Raw genomic sequence first — 21,632 nt, 5'->3', positions numbered from 1 at the left:
AAGAATAGCCACCACTCCCCGCAACTAGAGAAAGCCCCCTGCTCACAGCCAGGCAGACCCAGCACAGACAGAAAGAAACAAGTAAGTATTTTTTAAAAATTAATGTCTCTACCCTCAAAGATTTGTCTGTTTTCAATAAAAGAATTTAATAAAACAATTTAGCTCATCTTCAGAGGACTCTTACAGGGGTTACTATCTCTTCTAGAGTAAAAACATTTATCTAAACTTCAGTGACTCCTTCTGAGTGGCCTGGCTTTCTCTTCACTGGTTGAATGCAAGTAAAATCGAATTTAACTCCTTTTATTATAAATGGGCACCAACAACACGATCCCATTTATTTATGCCTCTAAATGTGCGCATGATGCCGAGATGTCTGCAGATTTAGCAAATAGTAATGATGAATATGTCTGGATGGTGGGATTATTACTAGGGTTTCGTTTTAAATTCTTTTTTTTTTTTACTTTCTTTATACTTTACTATTGCTTACATTTTTAATAAGAAGCATATATCATCTTAGTTAAAACAGGGTGTGCTGTTTACTTGCAGAAAAAATCTAATAAAAACTCCAAGAAAATACTGGGCTTTTTTGTTCAATGCCACATTCTCAAGGCTGGATCAGTCCATGAGAATTCATAAATCACCTATTATGCATATGTATTGCTTCCCTGGTGGCTCAGTGAGTAAAGAATCTGCCAGCAATGCAGGAGACCCAGGTTCGATTCCTGGGTTGAAAAGATTCCCTGGAGAAGGAAATAGCAACCCACTCCAGTATTCTTCCCTGGGAAATTCCAGGGGCAGAGAAGCCTGGCGGGCTACAGTCCATGGGTTTGCAAGAGTCAGACATGACCGAGGAACTAAAGTACCACCATGAGTATGAATTAAGAACCAACCACCAAGGGTTGATGAAGCACACTCTGGGCTCCTTATGTACCGAGCTCTGTGACAGCAAGAACAGGAGAGCACGTCCTGCCCTTCAGGACATGGAGCTGTGGCTGCTCTGGGCCAGTTCCTTCCAGCCCTGTGCCAGCAACGCCCCACCCCATCACACACACATACATACAAACACACCCCTGTGGTCACACCTGAGTGACTTCTAACTACACAAGGGCGAGCAGCTGCTGGCAGAGCTTCGGAGCCTCACCAGGCTCCCATCACAGCTCTTATAGAGGGTTAAATGGTGGCCTCCTCAAAAGATATGTCTACCCAAGATTCTATGAATGTGACTTATTTTCAGGTATAATCAAGTATCTTGAGATAAGATCCAGGTAGAAGCCAGGTGGGCCTTAAATCTTCATAAAAGACCCACAGACTCAGGGAGAAGAGAAGGTCCCGTGAAGACGGAGGCAGATTGGAAACATGTAGCCCCAAACCAAAGGCATGCCTGCAGTCACCAGCAGCTGGAAGAAACCAACAAGGATTCTCCTTCTCTAGGGCCTTTGGAGGGAGCTCTGCCCTTCTCATACCTTGATATCAGACTTCTAGCCTCCAGAGCTGTGGGAGAATCCATTTCTGTCGTCTTAAGCCACCAAGTTTGCAGGACTTTGTTACGGCAGCCCCAGGAAACGAATACACACCCTAAGGCCTGAAACTCCATCTCCATACTCAGCCAAGAGAAGGGGGTCTACTAAGGGGGTACACACAGGGAGTACCTAAGGGGCTCAGAAGTGCAGGGGTGACGCCCCCAGGAACAAACACAGGACCCACTGTGCACTGTCCCCCAAAAGTGCCAGGCACACTGGACCTGAGTGTCAAGTCAATGACACGCCCCTCCAGGCGCACAGGCGGGTTGGGACGAGACGTGGGGCATGGAATCTGGCAGGACCCCACTCCTGAGCCGGTCTCAGTGCTGTAGTGCGTATGGCAGCCCGAAGAGAAGAAGAGTAGGATAATCAATGAAACCACCCCACAAGCATTTAGCTCGCTGCCCACAGTAACAACCACAAGTATCAGTCATATAACAACATAATACTATGTGGGTGCCTGGTGTTTCCTGAAGTCCTTGCCCACCTGCTTCCTCCTATAACCCTCACAGCAACCCTGCAGGGTGGGCTCAGTCTCACCAGTGGAGGAACTGACGTTCCTAGGAGATGACTGAACTGCACAACATCACACAAGAGAAGCATCCCCAAGGAGACGCCCTGGACTTCCTCAGTGGCCCAGCAGTTACGAATCCGCCCACCAGTGTGGGGAACATGGGTTCGATCCCTGGTCCCGGAAGATTTCACGTGCCATGGAGCAATTAAGCCCATGCACCACAACTGCTGAAGCCCGTGTGCCTAGAGCCCGTGCTCCACAACCAGAGATGCCAGTGGAATAAGAAGCTCAAGCACCACAACTAGAGAGTAACTGCAACCACAGAAAGCCCACCGTGCAACAAGGAAGATCCAGCACAGCCAAATACATTGTTTTTAAAAAAAGCAGACACCCCAAACGCCAAGGGCTCTATCAAAGCACAAAGTCAGTGTCTGTCTAGAAATATAGACTCCTTTCAATATAGCTTCAGGCAAAAGGAATCAGGAAGGAACCTTCTGATGGGGATAAACAGATTATAAAATGCATTCCAAGGCCAACCCTGGGACTCTCCATGGCCTTGAATTATCAGGTCTCCACTCAGTCCAATCCCCAAATCCTTCATGAGGACTCCAGCTCTGCAGGCTCTCCCTGTCACCCTGGGGGCCACCTGGCCTGTGAACCCTGACTGGCCCAGGGCAGCCTGACTTCAAGGGTCGGGAACAAGATCCAGAAGGATGCTCCTTCCCTAAAGACCCCTCCCCCAGGTCCTTCTGATCTTTGCTGGACAGGATCTTGGATTTTGGCCTTTTTCCAATACCCTCAGGATCATCCACAGTTACCAGGCAGGGTTTTGGGTCTGATACACAGGGCTCAGTTGGGGCCAATCACATATGATGCAATTTCAATTTTTGTTCATTGGATACGGACAGGCACTCAATCCTGGGTACCAGGCAGGGCAGGAAATCAAGAAGAATTGAGGAGGTATTATATTAACAACAGAAAAATCAGGGTACTTCCCTTCTGACTTTATCTCCGAGCATTGTTCTCTGGAGGAATAATGACTAACATTTCTGTAGCACATCATCTCAGTTAATCCCCATTACAAACACACGTGGCAGGTACTCTCATATTCCTCCTCTACAAATGAGGGAAATGAGGCCGAGACGGCTAGGAAATGGCAAAGCCTTAAAGGCAGGTGGGCTCCAGAAACTATGTCCTTAACTGCTACTCCATACTGTGTCATCTTTTTGAGGAAGAGCCTCAAAGGGATACGGGTCCAGGTCACAGGAACTGGATGAGCCTCCCCAATGAAGGAGATCATATGGTCCATCAGAAGGAAAGGGAGATGGACTAGAGAATCAAAGGAGAGGGGGAAAGGACTCCCAGAGAGATCGTTCTAGAAGCCCAGATGGCCTATTTCCCTGAAACAAAGGAGAGAAAGAAATAAGGTCCAAGCGGCCCAGACACCTAGGCCAAGACCTGAAGTTTGAGCTCCATTAGCAATTTCTAGGAAGCAGGGCTTCCCCCGCCCCAATGCCTCCAGCTCAGAAGTCTCCATGGGAGCAGGCAAGGGACTCTCATGAGCTGGTGGTTCCCAGTTCCCTAGAGAAAAGTCCTCTTTATGTGTCTCAGGGCAAGAACTATATAACCATCATCACCATTGTCATCACCATCATCGTTATCACAACCATTTACTGAGCCCCCATTATGTGGTAAGCACTCTGCTAGTTGCTTCATGATGTACCTCGTTACTCTTCATACCTGCTCCTCTAGGTGGTCACTGTCCCCACTCTACAGGGGAGGAAACTGGAGGACAGGGAGATTAAGTAACAAGCTCACACGACTCACAGTCTGGAGCGTGGTGAAGACAGCACAGGCTTCTGAGCCACACAGACAGACCTGAATCCAAATCCTGGCTCTGCTCTCACCAGCTGTGGGACCTTGAGCAAACAACTTAACCTCTTCCGCCAAGTTCAGTCAGAGATGCCACGAACAATTCATCTCAAATGTCAGCTCCCAATGACCGGCAGTGGCTGCCTGCAGGGCTTCGCTGGAGAGGATCCTGAGACCACGTCTAAACTCATGAGCAAGGATGCTGTGATCATTACTGACGTCTGCCATCAGGGCAGAAGGCTGGAGTGATGGCACAAGGGTCATTCATTTACCATGCCTGATCCAGAGAAACACCAGGGCTTACAGAGAAACCACACACAGGCACGGGTGCCTGGATACAGCCAGCGGATTTTGGACTAAGGTCTCAAAGCAACGCAGTCTTTTCAATGACTGGATATCCATACGAGAATAAATGGACCTGGACACCAGTATGATGGCTATTCTTCTGCTCCCTGTACATCCCCCTGCTTGACCAGTCCCGGCCTCACCTACACCCTCCACACCCGACAGACTTTCCCTCTTAGTCATAGAGCACAATCAGTGAATGCCTACATACTTGCCCCCGACCCAGCTAGTGATTGTTCTAATCTTCAGATCAGAACGTGCTCACCATGATACCTTAGCAAAGGGGCAAAGAGGCAGTGAAGGAGTGTTCCTCTGCTGGTTTCCCTGGTAACCGATGAGTCAACCCGATGTCAATTCCACCTATAACTTAACCTCCTTCTCCCCTCCCAGAGCAAAGCCTGCTGCCTGTCCTGCCCTGCGTCTGCCACACACAGTGGAGTGTCACGCCAGGGCCTTGTCTCAGACATGAGATCCTCTGTCCATTAAGCCACGGAGGTCTCTCTCACTGACTCCTGGTTCCTTCTTCAATCTCAAGGCTGGGCAAGTACAGGGCTTGCTGCCCAACGATGCCTATTCAGTGGTCCCCAACCTTTTTGGCACCAGAGGCTAGTTTCATGGAAGACAATTTTTTCCACAGACTCGGGGGTGGGAGACGGTCTCAGGATGATTCAACCACATCACATTTCTTGTGCACTTTAATCTCTGTTATGATTGCATCAGCTCCACCTCACATCATCAGCCATTAGATCCCAGAGGTTGGGGGCCCCTGGATCATGGCACACAGTTAAGTTGAGATCAATCTTAGATCCACAGCTCAAACCAGAAATCTTCCAGAAGAAAAAAATGGAAGAAAATCTTTGTGATACAGAGTAAGCAAAGAATTCTTAGGATGCAGAAAGCTATAGACACAAAACAAGAAATAACCCACATCATTTTGAACATTATCATCAATTTTGATGAACATCAATTTTGAACATCATCAAAATTTTAAAACTTCTGTTCGTCAATGACGCTATTAAGACAGGAGTGAGCTTGTATCTAGAATATGTAAAGAATGCCTACAGGAAGACAAACAACCCCATTTTAAAGGGGTAGGAGGGACAGAGGAACCGTAAGAATGGTCCACAAGCATGTGAGAAAGTGTTCAATGTCATTAGTCATCGGACAAATGCAAATTAAAGCCACAATGAAATACCCTCTCCCTACACTCCCACCCAAGCGGCTAAAATTAAACAGACTAACAATGGCAAATGTTGACAAGGATGTGAAGCAGTCAGAGCTCTCATAATGCTGCTGGTGGGGACATAAAATGGTACAACCACCTGGCCAAAAGTTTGGTGACTTCCTATAAAGTTAAACATTCACCTCCCCTTTGACCCAGCCGTTTCCCACTAGATATTTACCTAAGAGAAATGAAAACACGTGTCCAGAACAAAACGTATACCAGAATAGTCAAAGCATCTGGCTATTCATTACAGCTCAAAGCTGGAAACAACCCAAAGGTCCCTCAACAGAATAAACCAAGTGTGCTATATTCATACAGTGGGGCTAAAAGGAACAAACTGCGGATACGCTCTACAGCGTGGGCGGATCTCACAGATACTATGCTGAGCTGGACGCAAGCACGTGCAGGCTACATGTGATCTCTTTTAAATTCAGTTCTAGAGCAGGTGAAAACTAATTCACATTGGGGGGAAAAAAATCCCAGAATACTGGTTGCTTCCCAAGGGCGGGTGGTTGGGATCGACTAAAGAAGGGACATGATAGAATGTTCTGGGGGACCAAAAAGAGCCTACATCTGAGTCAGAGTATGGGTCCTATGGGTGTACTCATTAATAACAGTGCACAGTTAAGACTCATGCATTTCAATGTATGTAAACTTTTTAAAAATCTGGTTACACCTAGAGTCATTTGCAAGAAGGAAACCCAAAAGAGATGGGATATGTGTATATGTGTAACTGGTTCACTTTGCTGTACAGGAGAAAATAACACAATATTGTAAAGCAATTATACTCCATCAAGAGGGAGGGGACATATGTATACCCATGGCTGATTCATGTTGATGTATGACAGAAACCAACTCAATATTATAAAGCAATTATCCTCTAATTAAAATAAATAAATTTTTAAAAAACTAAAAAAAGAAAAAGACAACTATACTCCAATAAAAATTTTAAAAATAAAGAAAAAATTTTAAAACAGAATGTCTTTGAGAAGGAAAAAAAGAAATGTAGGCTAGCTGGCCTTAAAACAATGAACAAAATCAGGTCCAATACACACATGTGCACACGTGATGGTGGGTTCATGCAGGTGGTGTGCACACACATCCCCCAGCTCGCTAAGCCTCCAAGGCGCACCCCTGACAGGTACAGAGCCAGGAAGCCCCCCGTCACATGTGCACTGCCCTCGGGCTCCCCTGCCCGAAATCAGAGGCCTCCTGGGAAGTGGTTCCTGAGAGGATGGCATCTGGACCAGCAACATAAACAGGGTCCGTGTGGAGACCAGGGACAGCCCTCCCAGGAGGGACAGCCCTCCCAGGAGCGCCAGCGAGAAAGCCAGCTGAACTCCTGGGAGGCGGTCGCGACTGGGGTGGGGAATGCGAGTCCCGACTGTCATGCCCCCCACCCGACCCAGGGCTTTCTTAAGGAGGGGGAACCAAATCCCCTGCCGCTGTTCTTGAGCCCTTCCTGCCCCACCCCAGAGGGGTCCCAACCCTTCCCACAAAGGCCCCCTCACCTCGCCCACACAAACGTGGCGGATCTGATGGGACCTGACACCCCTCACTCAATCCTGACAGAGAGGTGTGGTCTCTTTTCAGAGTGAGAACAGAAGACAAGGGGTAGGAACCAGGGGCAAAGAAAGAGCTGACATTGGGCCTGGGGCTGGGCTCCAAGCTGGAAAAGAAACCCCAGCACCCACACCCCCACCACCCAGGAGAGAGGGTGGCTAGTGGGCAGTTCGTGAGGGCAGGAGGCAGAGACCCAACACAGCCCTGCCCACAGGAAACGCAGGAAGTGCAAAGAAGGCTCCTCTGACGTCCACTTTCTTCCCCACCTCTGGGGACTTCACGCCTGCCTGACACACCGCTGGGGTTTTGAGGGATGCAAAGCAAAGAGCGAGGGGACAAAGCAGGAGAGCAACTTTCTGCTCCCCCCACAGTGGGCACTCAGGCCTCCTTGTTGTCTTCAGGAAAGGGGAAGGTTTAGGGTGGAGGAGGCTGCCCTCAGACTAGCAAAGAGAGGGACGGAGGAGGCTGAGCGAGGGTCACCTTCCAGACTAGGCCTGGTGGGGCTCCAGAGACGAGTGTGACAATTCGGATCAAGGTCACACCAAGGCCCCGGCATCACCACCCTCAACAGAACGCCCGTGCACTTACTGCGAGCTAGAAAAGAATCAGGAGGGTCAACCCCACCCTCTTCAAGCCCAAAAGGTTGTTCTACGGTCATTCCTGGGGCGGGGGGTCGACCAACCCCCGTGCTAGACATTAGGGTCCCTTCCAAACTCCCCCACCGGCCTCCCCGCGAAGCCATCCTCACTCCTCTCCCCCACTGAGAAGCCACTGGACTCACTGCAGCATGCCACATGCTGAGCCATATGGCTTCTTCTGCTCAGTTAAGGCCTCCCGAAGACAGCAGGTTCTTTGAGGGACAAGGACGGTGGCCTTGGTTTGACCCCACGGGGTCTGGCACAGCGCAGGAGATACACATGGCTCTCCTGAGTGCCGGGTGATCCATTTGGGTATGAAAACTGGATCATAAAAAACGTAAGCCTGGAAACGATGCACTGCATTCCCAGGAAGACAGCCCCCAGCCCTTCTCCCAGCCCACCCTACACCATCCACAGTTTGAATTCTGGCTGGGAACTGGGCTCACATTCTGCCCATCTGCTCAGCATTTCTTTGGTGGCTTTTTCTCAGTTTCATATTAGCAAGGGGAAAAAAAAAACAACCTTGAAAACCACAACACAAAGAGGTAGGGGAGGGGCAGAGAGGACCCCTTGGAGCAGGCATGCCAGTTGGGGGAAGGGATCTGCAGGGTGCTTCTCAGGCTGGAGGCCAGCTTCTGCTCCATCAGGCCCTTTCCAGTCGGGGGAGCAACTAGAGGAGGGTTGTCCCTGGTGTGTGGGGTGGGACGAGAGCATTGTATCAAAAATGGTTTGTGTCTTAGAACTGAACTGACTCTATGGCCATAGAAGGAAGACAGCTATCTTCAGTGGGACCTTGGGGAAGTCATTTCCCACCTCCTGGCCTCCAACTTACCTGGAAAGGAAATGGATCACCACCCCTGAGATTTTGTGACTCCCAAGCTAATCAACACCAAAGGGGTTTCCCTGCCACCCCTGCCCCAAGCCTGCAGTGCCAGGGAACCAAGTCAGACCCTCCTCCCCTGTCCAGATGCTGGCAGGGCGGGGGGCTGATGGAACTCCAGAGCCAGTGACCCCCTGGAGAGAGTCCAGCCTCCACCCCGTGGTGTCCCAGACCTCAATGTCTGGGCTCAACCCCACCCTGGAGAGGACATCGCAGGTGGGAGCCCAGGTCCTCACAGGTGACTCCACGTGGAACTGATGGGGAGGGAGGGGGCTTCAGTCCATATATCAAAGAACACATATATCTGGGCTTAATTTAGAAAAGTGCCTGATGGTAGAGGAGACTCAAGCAAAACCAGAGGCGTGGAAGATAAATGCCTGCTCCTCCAACCAGGATCCCAGTATCATCAACACATCGTAAACATCTACCAGATGGACTTTCCTGGTGGTGCAGTGGATAACAATCCGCCTGCCAATGCAGGAGACACAGGTTCGATGCCTGGGCCAGGAAGATCCCACAGGCCGCAGAGCAACTAAGCCTGTGAGCCACAACTACTGAGCCATGCTCTAGAGCCTCAAGCCGCAGCTACTGAGCCAGTGAGCTGCAACTCCTGAAGCCCGTGCTCCACAACAAGAGAAGCCACAGCAACGAGAAGCCTGCTCACAAAGAGCAGCAACAAAGAGCAGCCCCACTCGCTGCAACTAGAGAAAGTCCACGAAAAGCAACAAACACCCAGTGCAGCACAAAGTAAAAACAAATAAAATTATTTTTTTAAAAAAAACCATCCACCAGAATCAGGGACCCACAGAACGGGATGCAACTGCTGCCCTGAACTCAATGCTGGGATGCATCGGGCCAGCAACATGGCTTGGTAAGGGCAGTCCCCAGATGGCTGCTCCCCCTGTGCTGAGAAGACGAGACATGAGTGAGCATTGTAGTTTTGAGTAGCCGCCAGACCACTAACCCAGATCTGCCTGTCCCTCCCACCATGTCTCCAGCCTCCTCCGCACCAGCCTTCAACTTGGGGAGGCCACCCCAGGAATCTCTCATCGGCTGGCTCCATTCTCTCCCTGGAGAGTTCACCCACCCGTCCACCCCCAGCTTCAATTCCCCTGTCAGCAAAAATAACTCCGCGTTTTTACCTCCAGTCACACCCTTCTTCTGAGCCTGGCCCGCAAATACCCAGCTGCTCACTGACACCCTCATTGATGTCTCAGGCTTGTCCAACTCAGCACGTGGAACTTAAGCCCTCATTCTCTCTCCCGGGGCACTCCCTCTCAAGAGAATGGCTGTAACATTTATGCAGTTGCTCCAAACCTGGGGCCTTCCTTGCCCCCTACCTCAACTCCAAATTCTCACATCTCACCACATAGGAAATGTGAGATCTGACCACTTCCGAACAACCTCACAGGCCCCTCAGAGTCAGGCCGCCATCCTCTCCCCACTGGACTCCTGCAGTGGCCTCCCAGCCCACCCCACTTCCACTCTGCTCCCTCCCATACAAGCCAGGGTGACTCTTCAAAAGCCATCTTACTCCTCGGACTAAAATCCTCAATGACTTCAGTGCCTCTAGTTAGGATAAAGCCCCAATTGTTTTTTTCTTTATTTAAAATATTTATTTGGCCGCTCCAAGTCTTAGTTGTGATGTATGGGATCTAGGAACCACCTGCCAATGCAGGAGATGTAAGAGATGCGGGTTTGATCCCTGGGTTGGGAAGATCCCCTGGAGGAGGACATGGGAACCCACTCCAGTATCCTTGCCTGGAGAATCCCCATGGACAGAGGAGCCTGGCGGGCGGGCTACAGTCCATGGGGTCTCAAGGAGTCAGACATGACTGACTAAGCGCAGACCAGTATGTGAGCACAGAGATGAGCATCCCACACCCAGTTCTGCAGAGCAAGGGGTTGAAACTGAGAATGGTGACCCGTTTCAGTATTGCCCTGTGCAAACAAGCCACCCCGACACCTGGTTCAGATGCCAGCACTGTGACTAGGCAGATGAAGATGGTCTGGATTTCAGTGCCCCTGGATACCCCCACCAGGAGGAGAGGAGAGCTGTCCTAGGTGGGCCCTGCACCCCACCCACTCCTGAATTCCTAATTCCACCGGGACGCAGGCTCTGACTGTCATTCCAGGACAGCTCTGTGCATGGTGGGCATTCAAAGTGGGATGGTAATGGGAAGATGGCTTTTATCTACTTCCTTTGAAGGTATCACTTTGCAACAGATTGGGTCAGGGAAGATGGGGTACAACAGGGACTCACAGGAAAGAGATACCTAATTATTTCCCTGTGAGTCACTGCCTAGCAGAGCCTCAGGAGTGGGGCAGTGGCTGGCCTAGATGTCCCCTCAGCTGCCTCAGGAGGCAGGTGACTTCTTCAGAGCTGGTCATCACCTGGCAAAGGGTGAGGGAAGGAGGGAGGCGCAGTGCTGCCTAGAGAGCAATACTGGATGAGCCAAAGTTCCCCCTGAGGGCCAGCCCAGGCACATGTGGCCACCTGGCCAGGAAGACTGGCTGACAGAAGGGTGGGGGAGCTCAGTGTGGGGAGGATGAGGCCCCTCGGGGTCCTAGGACGCAATTTCCCAAGAAAGAGACTTGCGAATGAAGTGCTAACAGGAGAATTACAGGTTCCCCAGAATCGCCAGGGCAATCCTCCCATAAAGACTGGGGTGACAGAGCTACCTAGGAGGGCCAGTCAGAGGCAGGTTGACCAGCATACAAGAGTCATCCAAGTCCCAGGAGGGTCCCAGCCCACAGGACCCCTCCTTCCCCACCCCCAGGCAGCCCTTCTGAGAAGGTGACCCCATAAGGCACCCGGCCACATTCTGAGTGTCCCCGTGTAAGTGCCCCACCTGGGCCCCTTGCTCCAGAATCTACAGCTCCACAAGGCCCCTCCCTAATCACCAGGCATCCTGCCCACCGCAGTCAACCAGTCTAGTTCCTCACCGCCCCCTGACACCCCTGTATCTCACAGTCACACCTTCCTCCCGCACTGGTTATCTCAAGTGGACACTGCATCCAGAGGTGCGGGGAGGCTCCATGGCCCCCACGGAGGGGACAAAAGCAGCTGGGCCTGGGGCCAAAGTAAGAGGGCTCCCCCCTGCCCCCCTCAACGTCCCCTCCCCACTTACCAGCCCGAAGCCTCTTACCTTCATGGTGGGAGGCGCCGTGAGAGGAGGGGACAATGGCCGGTCTGGGAGGGTCACATCCGAGCTGTTGGCCAGCTCCTGCTTCCTGTGAGGAGACCACAGAACACGTAAGAGGTCAGAAGTGAGCAGGGGCCTGTCTGCACCTCCTCCCTCTCCTCTATCAGCAGCTAGGCTTAAGGACACAGGCTGAGATGTGCAGAAAATAGAGTCAGTGTGCTTCTTGGCTGGGATGCACTCAAATCTAAGGCAGAGCTTACTCCCAGAGAGACCCCCTGCACCCACAGCATCAGTGTCACTTGTTAGAAAGACACATTCTCAGATGCACACCACACTCTCCAATGGCGGGGCCCAGGAATCTGTTTTAACAAGCTCTCCAGGTGACTGTGATGCTGAGGTCTGAGTGCCATGAGGCTAAAGAGACATGGGACTGGGAAGGAGAAAAAGAAGAGGGGGTAAACATTTTCAATTCATCCTCCCTGGGGTGCCCACTGTCCCTAAACACACACACATCCTGGTCAGACAGCTGACTTTGAAAAGACAGGGCTGCCTGCTGTGTAAGCTGCAGGTAAGACTTATTTTAGTCCATGTGGGCTAGGACCATGGAGAGGCAGCTAAACAGAGTTGTGTCTCCATGACAACACAATTGCGACAAGTCCGCTGCTCTCACACGCTCCCCACTTTCCATCTGGCCCTTGCTGGTGACCAGGGAGTGCTGGTTGACAGTCCAATCAGCAGGGAGAGTGTGTGCCATGGATAAGCCTTAGGAGCGACGGTTACACAACAGGGCCAGCTGGGCAGAACTGGGGGCCTCCCCGGACAAGGGACTCTGCTGTCCAGGACATGCCCCGGCTATCTGCTAGGACGGTACTAAGAGCTGAAGGAGACTGGACTGAGCCACAAAGCCCCCAGTTCTGCAATTGTTTCCTTCTCTAGAGCCCCACCCTGACACAGCCAGGAGTCAGACCCCAACCTGGTCTCACTTAAATGACCAAAGGACGCCCACCGCCACCTGGAGAAAACGCTTCTGAACTTTGTTCCAGTCCATGTCCTGCCAAAGGGGTGACAGCTCCAACCCCGAGTCCCCTTCATGAGAGCAGCCACATTCCCTACAGAGCCCCGCCCTCCATCTTTCCAGAGGAAACCCTGGCCCCGGGGCTCAGACACCAGCCCAGGCCAGCCCCCTCAGCCAGGCAAGCCCAGCTCCCCTGGCACACCCCCTACCCATCCCCGAAGCCCGTCCTCCAGGATGCCAGGTAAGCAGGCTGAGTGAACAGCTGGCTTCGCAGAGGATCCTTGTGACCCTGTTAACCTCATCCCTGCCAATCTCCCTTTCTGCTCCTCCATCTGCCTTCCTTCCTCCTTTCTTCCTGGACCTGGGGCTCACGCTGATAATTGGAGAGCGGGGTCCCCTCCCTCCTGATCCAGACTGTAACTAGGGCAAGAACCAAAGGGCCAACATTCAACACCCGTGTCTGTGCACGCACACGCTCACACACAATGGAACGGACGCAGCTCCTTCTGCTGCTCAGAGCCACCAGCCTCCCCTTCCTTTTAAGGCCTTAGGTGTTACCATTGTGGACAGTGCCCTCCTGCTCTGGCCCTCGCCTGCCTGTGGATCCAACAGAGCTGGGTTGGGAACAAGCTCGCTTCCTCCAGCCACTCTACCCTCTCCAAGCAGCCCCTGCTCCCCCTCAATGGGCCTGAGCCCCAAGAGGGAAAGGAAAGAAGAGGAAGGATGCTCAGGGAAGACGAGCATCACCCTCAGATCCCCTGAGATGGAGATGGACAGGGCAGCTCCTTGGTGGGACAGGCAGCCTGGAAAGGAGAACCATGCAAGGAAGGGACGGGAGTCAAGCTGCCAGTCCGAGTCTACAGGATTGTGTGAGGTCAGCTGAGGACCCCTGGCTCACTCTGCTGGAGATGGTTTGTGGGCACACTTGACCAACTGCCACCCTGGTTCTCCAGAAACAAACCCTAGAGCAGAGCCATGCCAGCAGGTTTTTAATATCAGTGGTCAGGGGACCCTTTATACACAGTCACACTATGCAGTTCTCTCCGTACGTTGGGAACCAGAGCAGATAAGATTATCACCTGGGTCTCTGAACTCCAGGCAAAGGGCTCCATACCCAACCCTGGTGGGCTGAGTCCCTTTCCCATGTGTTAGGTGCTCAGTCACGTCCAACTCTTCATGACCCCTCAGACTGTAACCCGCCAGGCTTCTCCGTCCATGGAATTCTCCAGGCAAGGATACTGGAGTGGGTTGTCATTTCCTTCTCCAGGGGATCTTCCCAACCCAGAGATTGAACCCAGGTCTCCTGCATTGCAGGTGGATTCTTTACCACCTGAGCTGCCAGGGAAGCCTTCCTCTCCCCTGAGCCAGCCTGTTCTCCCTGGACAAGTCTCCAGGGAGTGGTGAGGACTATTAGGTGGGGAGCACAGGGCATCTGCCAGTGTGATTTCCCAAATGATGCCTAGAGCTGGAAGCTGCTGGAGCAGGAAGGAGCATCCGTGGCTATCAGCCTCTTGTGAGCTCCAGGGCGCCATTCCAGACTCCAGAAGGAACACCTGGCTGGGCAGAAGGCATGACCACTGCCCTCAAAAAGATCAGAACCCAGAGCACATCGGCACCGATGGCTACAAATTAGAATCTACCCGCCTTGGTACCTAGATGGCTTGGAGTGGCTCTTATGGGAGGGGACGGGCCACATTGCACCAACCCTACTCTCCACTCCAGCTCTCCCTCTAAGAGCCAAAGTATGTATTTAAGAGCTAACTGCCTGTTACATAGTGAAGTAAGTCAGAAAGAGAAAAACAAATATATATTAACGCAAATATGTGGAATCTAGAAAAATGGTACCAATGAATCTATTTACAGGACAGGAATAGAGACACAGACATAGAGAGCAGACTTGTGGACACAGTGTGGGAAGGAGAGGGTGAGACGAACTGAGAGTGCAGCACTGACACATATACACTCAGTTCCATTCAGTCGCTCAGTCGTGTCTGACTCTGCGACCCCATGAATCGCAGCACGCCAGGCTTCCCTGTCCATCACCAACTCCTGGAGTTCACCCAAACTCACGTCCATCGAGTCAGTGATGCCATCCAGCCATCTCATCCTCTGTCGTCCCCCTCTCCTCCTGCCCCCAATCCATTACCATACATAAAACAGATAGCTAGTGGGAAGCCGATGGATAACACGGGGACCTCGACTCAGTGCTCTGTGAAGACCTAGAGGGGCGAGATGCGGTGGGCGTGGGAGGGAGGTTCCAGAAGGAGGGGACGTGTGTACACTTACGGCTGATTCACACTGTTGTAAGGCAGAAACCAACACAACACTGCAAAGCAACTATCCTCCAAAAACAGGGAAAAATAACAAGTGCTAGTGAGGGGTTGAACTGTGAACTCAAAGATATTTTCAAGTCTTAACCCACAAGTGAACATGACTTTGTTTCGAAATAGGGTCTTTGCCCACTCCAGTACTCTTGCTTCGAAAATCCCATGGACAGAGGAGCCTGGTGGGCTGCAGTCCATGGGGTCGCTAAGAGTCGGACACGACCGAGCGACTTCACTTTCACTTTTCGCTTTCATGCACTGGAGAAGGAAATGGCAACCCATTCCAGTGTTCTTGCCTGGAGAATCCCAGGGACGGGGGAGCCTGGTGGGCTGCCATCTATGGGGTCGCACAGGGTCAGACATGACTGAAGCAACTTAGCAGCAGCGGCAGCAGGGTCTTTGCAGATGTAGTGAAGTTAAGCTGAGGTCATTAGGATGACTCCTTAATTCAATATGACCAGTATACTTAGAAGAGGAGAAGGTAGCCACAAGAAGACACAGACACACAGGGAGATGCCATGTGACAACAGGAACAGAGGCTGAAGTGAAGCAGCTGGAACTCCAAGAGTTGCCAAGGACTGCAGACCACCATGAGAAGCTACAAGAGCCAAGGAAGGATTCTTGCCCGGAGGCTTCAGGAGGCGCATGGCCCCACTGACACCTTGATTTCGGATTTCTAATCTCTGGAACTGAAATGAATATCTGTTGTTTTAAACTGCCTGGCCTGTAGTACTCGGTTAGAGCAGCCCCCAGAAACAAATACACTGCCCAAGCTCCACGTCCTAGCCTTGGCTTTGTAACCGGAGGACCAAAAACAAAGAGCGTGAAATCCCTGCTTCAGCCTCAGTCCCCTTGCTATGGTCAGCTGGGCTCAACCTGGTCCTGCCCCAGCCTTCACCACCAATGGCATCTGTGTGTGAGCCACCCTTCCAAGGACAGCCAGGCCCAGCCTCACCACCAGCTGGTGCTAAGATAAGGCAGAGTAAGAACACAGTGCTCAGTGCAATTCCAGCCCTTTCTCAGGCAAACATATCACACAGACCAGGTGGTGAAAGTGACATGATTATATCAAGCGATAACCTTGAATCTGTTCTAATGTACAATAAGCCAAAGGTAAACTATTAGCAGAAGTGGTATCCTCACTATTCTTTGTAATGACTTTCTTGTAACCCACAGTGATCTTGACACGTGTCATGGCAGTGAGGTTGAAAACTGCCTCTCCAGCCAAGCCAGCTCACAGGCAGCCCTAAGGTGGTGGGGTCCCAGACCCACAAAGGGACCCACAAGAGGCGGGGTTGGTGATGGAGGCAGAGGAGGGAAGGAGGGACATTTCATGCGCAGCTAAAAGAGAAGGGTGGTGAGAGCAGGTGTGAACGGGCGGGTCAGGAGAACCTCTAGGGGTCCTGGAGATGTTGCCCACTTAGCATCCCCCTGCCCAGAGCTGCCTGGTCCTCTACTTTGGGATTCTTTTCCCAGCTGGGAAGGCTCAGGGAGACCCAGGGAAGGGGGGGGGAGTCCTAGCTGGCTTTGTGCTGTGCTTTGTCACTCAGTCATGTCCAACTCTTTGCAATCCCATGGACGGTAGCCCACCAGGTTCCTCTGTCCATGGGGATTCTCCAGGCAAGAATATTGGAGTGGGTTGCCATGCCCTCCTCCAAGGGATCTTCCCAACCCAGGTCTCCCACATGGCAAGGGGATTCTTTACTGACTGAGCCACCAGGGAGGCCCTAGCTGGCTTCACTCAAATGTAAGTCTCAGGAAGAAATGCTCAAAGAGCCAGGAGAGGAAGAGGAGAAACCACAGGGATGATTCACCCAGATAGGGCTGGTCACGGGGAACTGGGCAGAGCCCCCCAGGCCAAGGGCCCCCAGGTCCTCGCCTCTGGCCTCCAGTGGCCCTGCCCCTGACCATCTATAGCCACTGCAGTTCGCCTCTCCCACATTTCTATGAAAAGCGACCTACACTAAAAATCAAGAGATTCCCGGGCTCAAGTTTGTCTCTACCTGCTACCCCACTGTGTGACCTTGGTGAAGTTACCTCATCTCTCTGTGCCCCACTTCCTTCCTCTGCAAAGATGGGGTGAGAATGTTCTGACGCATTAAACACACATGCGTGTGCGTGCTAAGTCGCTTCAGTCGTGTCTGACTATGCGACCCTGTGGACTGTAGCCCACCAGGCTCCTTTGTCCATGGGATTCTCCAGGCAAGAATACTGGAGTGGGTTGCCATAATGGCTGCGAAATAAAATAGGGAGTCCTATACAAATGGAGACCATTATTACTATAAGTCATACAATGGTGATCAGGTTACTAAGTGAAAAGAGAGAAGCAAGGGTCCAGGGCTATTTACACATCTTTGAAAACATCTCTGGCATCTCAAATAAGCACCAGTTCTAGCCCCGGGGATCTACCACCAGGGTCATAACCATCAGTTAATAATCAACAACAGGAAAAAAAAAAAAAACCTGTAGCGGCTGGTAGCTCTGAGGCCAGGTTTAAGCCCTCCCCCTGGCACAGGGCTTCTCCCAAACCAACATACTCCCTTGTCGGCATCGACCACCACTCCAGCTCCACAGCCCCCCTCCCAGGTTCCATCCTGGTTTCTCTTGCTTTCCAAGTAGCCAACCTAGAGAGATGCAGACAGCTGGCTGCTATGCGGAGCTTCCCAGGAAAATCAAACCAAAGGCAATGATACACTTTATCACAAAATAGATGCAAATAACTCAAGCATCCATCAGCGGAAGAATGAACAACCAAAACACGGTCCTTCTGCACTGTGGAATATTACTCAGCCATAAAAACGAGTGAAGCACCGATCCATGCTGTGACATGGACGGACCTCAAAGGCACGCTAACTAACGGGAACCAGAAACAAAAGGCCACCCGTTGCACGATTCCATTTATAGGAAATGTCTAAAATAGGCAAATCCAGAGACAGAAAGCAGATGAGTAGTTGCAAGGGTCGGGGCAAAAGGAGAAGGGATGGGGAGGCTCTGCTCATGGGTACAGGGTTTCTTCTTTGAGGTGATAAAAATGTCCAGGAACTATGCAGTGGGGATGGTTGCAGAGCTTTGTGAAAATACTAAAAATCACTGAATCGCACACTTTAAAAGGATGAATTTCATGGAATATAAATTATATTTCAATTTTTTTAGAAAGAAATAAGAGTGAAGAGGCTGAATGGGCTCCATTTCGGTCACTTCTCCTGCTTAATTTTCTTCTCTGGCTGCCTTTTGATGGCCCCGGGGCCCCAGACGGTATGCAGATTCTAGCTTTCTGGCCATGCTAAAGATGCTGAGTATGGTTTCCTGACCAGTCCCACCTACTGAAAGCAATGCTTCTCTCCCCATTCCCAGCATCCTTCAGTACTGATTCTTGCAACACAGTGCTTAACACCTTAGGAGAGAGTTTTAGAGTTCCAACTTTTCACACTTCCACATCCTGCATAACCAACTAGACCATAAACAATAGGAAATAACATAACACAAATTTTTTCAAAAACTTCCAGAGAAATCATCGTAAGAAGAAGACACAATGGAAAGAAAAGGGAATTAGAAGCCAGGACTGGCTCCCACCAGCTCTAAGCCTGACAAACTGGAAACCTCAGTCTTGGTATCTGTTTTCCTCTCTACAGAACAAGCAGGCTAACTCCAACTCCTATTCCCTCCACAGGACTCGGAAAATTGCACTCAACTCCTCAGTATGACTAGAGTCTTAGTCTTTCGTACTGGCAGAAAACTGCGTGGTCACTGGACAAGCCAGGCCAAGTGGGGAGACGAACAGAGACCAGGCTAGGTGTGGGCTGGGGGTCCCTGCCCAGAGGAATCCACTTTGCTGTCTGCAGAGACCCAAGGTCAGTGGCACAATCATGTAGCCCTCATTCCAGTGACCAGCAGTGCTGGGGAGTCCCCATGGTTGGGAAACATGTCTGAGAACTTCTGTCCATCATGGCAGGATAGCCTGGCAGATACTGGAGTAGAGGGTCAGGCTCCAACCTCAAGGGAGGCAGGGAGGCCGTGTGCACAGTGAACCTACATGGGGGGCATTCTGGTCCAACAGACCTGGATCTGCATTCCAGCACCACCCCTGGCATGCTGTGTGGGTTTGACCAGGTTACTTCGCCTGACCCCACCTCAGCTTCCTCATCTGTAAAATGGTATAATATTTGCCCCCTTGGATGGTTTGAATAAGGCCTGGAAAGCACTTAGCTCAGCACGTGGTCCATGGCAAAAACATAATTCCTGGCCACCAATGTCGTTGCCAAAGCTGCCCTCAGTTGAGTCAGAGGAATGGCCTTGGGTGGGCGGAGCACCAAGGCAGAGAGTCAATTAGAGGGCAGAGACGGGGCAGGAGGGCCTGCTTCAAACCTGGGGGAACCTGGAGGCGCGTCCAGCCACAGTGTGTGCACCTCCAGGTCAAGCACAAGGCTTGATTCCAAGGCCCTGGGGCACAGGCTGGAGGTGAGGATGTTACTGTTTGCGCTGTGCTGAGGTTGATGTAGAAGGGGAGAAGGACGCCAGCCCAGCAGAACAGGCCGGGGGCAGAGGGAGGGAAGCAGGTACAGGATTCAGGAATGAGAGGCTCCAACTGGTGGAGAGGCTGAGTCCCCATCCCCCTCTGAGAGCCCCTTGGGAAAGAGCAGGTGTTGCTCACCTGTCAGCACCTGGCAGGCTGGCTTTAGTGACACATCCCATCCCTGGGCATACTCTGAGAAGAGCCAGGAGAGTCAAGCACACCTCTGGACTTTTGAAGATGTAAAACTCCCCCAGGGAGTACAACACTCACTTCATCCCACGGTGCCCATCCAACCCCAGGGTCCATGCAGAGACCAGCAGCCCAGGGAGAAACTAAGAGAAGCTACCCTACCACTTAATCATGGTGACAAGGACTCTGAGGCCCAAAGAGGCAGAAGGAGATGCCCAAGCCCCATGGCCAGCCTCTCTCTTCTTCTGGGAAGAGGCACGGCTCCCCAGTCCCCTTAGCACGAGTGTGGGAGGTGAGCAGGTCACATCTCAGGAAGAACCCAAGGAACCAAACATTGTTGGTTCCTGGACAAACATTTGTAAAGGACGAGTGCCAGGGCCCTGTGCGAGGTGAGGGGCTGAGCAGGGGCCCAGGAGATGCTGGTGTGCTGGTGTGCAGGAGGTGTGCCCGGTGTGACTCAACCGCAGGCCCGCCACGTGGGACCAGGGGAAGCCTGGGCAAAGCTCCCTGCGTGCAGCTGCAGGGAACATGCTGGCTTCTCTCTGGGCATGTAGGGAGAGGATGGCACTGCTCTTTCCAGGAGGCCTGTGAATCCCTGCATTGAGCCAGTGGTAGGAGAAAGGGCAGACGCCAAGACGAACACACGACAGGGCAAACCAGCCATGAGGATCGGCCATGGCTCCCGGCCGGCGGGGGCGGGTGACGCAGCCTCCCTCCACCCTGGCATGACAGCTCAGCGCTGATGGACCAACCCGCCCACACGGGCAAACCTCCACACTCCTGGGAAAACATGCCTTTACTGAACAGACAAGCTTTAGACCCGACTGGTGCCGGCGGGTTCACGCATGAGTAAGCAGAGACTCAGAGGGGTTCTGTGTGGGCCTGAGGCTCACGGAGCCAGAAAATTGGAGAGTTGGGCCTCCACCCCAAGATCTCCGACTCCATTTCCATGGCTCCTCCCGGTCACAAAGGGAAAGCCAGCTCTGCCCAGCCCAAGATCTATAATCTGAAAGGAGAACACGGGCCAGCACCTTCCATGGCCTTTAAGCTTGAGCTCCTGTGAACCAAAGGTGGGTTGTGTGTCAGTGCGGGTGGTGAGGTCAGGATTATTTACAAGCATCTGAGAAGACAATCCAGGCAGGAGAAGTGAAAATGCAGAAGCCATCCTGAAGGCCCAGCGCACCCACGTGAAAGACCCTTCTGCCAAATGTGCGCTGTAGGTTACAGGTTAAAACAGACATAGAACAAAGTGCTGTGGGGACACTGGGAAGAGGGGGCCAGGTCTCCTTGGGAGATCAGCTAAGGTAACGGAGGAGGTGAAAGCCGAGCCAGACCTGGAGGGAAGAGCCAGCATCTGCCTGGGAAAGAAAGAGAAAGGAGAAAGGCCCTGAACAGAGGCACAGAGGAGGGGAAGTTGACAGACTATGGAGCCTCAGAAGAAACACACCACTGGCACTTAGCAGGCCCCCATAAAGGAAGAGTGAAAACCAGCAAGCAGTCCTTGGGGCTTATCATCTACGGGGTACTGTTCAAAATGACCCACATATCCTTTCTCACTTCATACTAACAAAACCCTCTGCAGCAAATATCATTAACCCCACTTCACAGATGGAGAAACTGAGACTCGGAGAGGTTAAGTTACTCGCCCAGGGTCCCAGAGCAGGGAAGCAGCAAAGCTTAGACCCACGCAGTCTGGCTCCACAGTCCATGATGTATACCACTGTGCCAACCAGACTGCCTGCAAAAGCGGCAGCCCACTCATGAAGAACATTCTCAGTACACTTGCTCAGAGTTGGGGGCACGCATCCCTGCAGGCACCCAAGGTGATCTGGGGCACTCTTTATTGCAACTGTCCCTTATTGACCTTTTACACTGACCTTCTACTTGT

General features: G+C 51.9%; 1 protein-coding gene across 8 annotated transcripts in view; it reads right to left on the bottom strand.

Annotated features, from left to right (window-relative positions):
- RAP1GAP2 (RAP1 GTPase activating protein 2) overlaps positions 1-21,632 on the bottom strand; it is a 218,431-nt gene that overhangs the window by 94,153 nt on the left and 102,646 nt on the right. For all 8 annotated transcript variants that reach the window (XR_011561953.1, XM_070772829.1, XM_070772834.1 and 5 more), the window contains one exon: positions 11,707-11,791. Coding sequence is in view for 7 of the 8 variants with exons in the window: in XM_070772829.1 (XP_070628930.1) it covers positions 11,707-11,791 (85 nt within the window). In the remaining variant the exon portion in view is untranslated. The remainder of the gene's footprint in view (positions 1-11,706; positions 11,792-21,632) is intronic.

This window comes from Bos indicus, chromosome 19 (assembly GCF_029378745.1).
Source record: "Bos indicus isolate NIAB-ARS_2022 breed Sahiwal x Tharparkar chromosome 19, NIAB-ARS_B.indTharparkar_mat_pri_1.0, whole genome shotgun sequence".
Classification (NCBI taxonomy): Eukaryota; Metazoa; Chordata; class Mammalia; order Artiodactyla; family Bovidae; genus Bos; species Bos indicus.
Note: the sequence above shows the minus strand (reverse complement) of the source record. Positions and strands in the feature narration are given on the sequence as shown.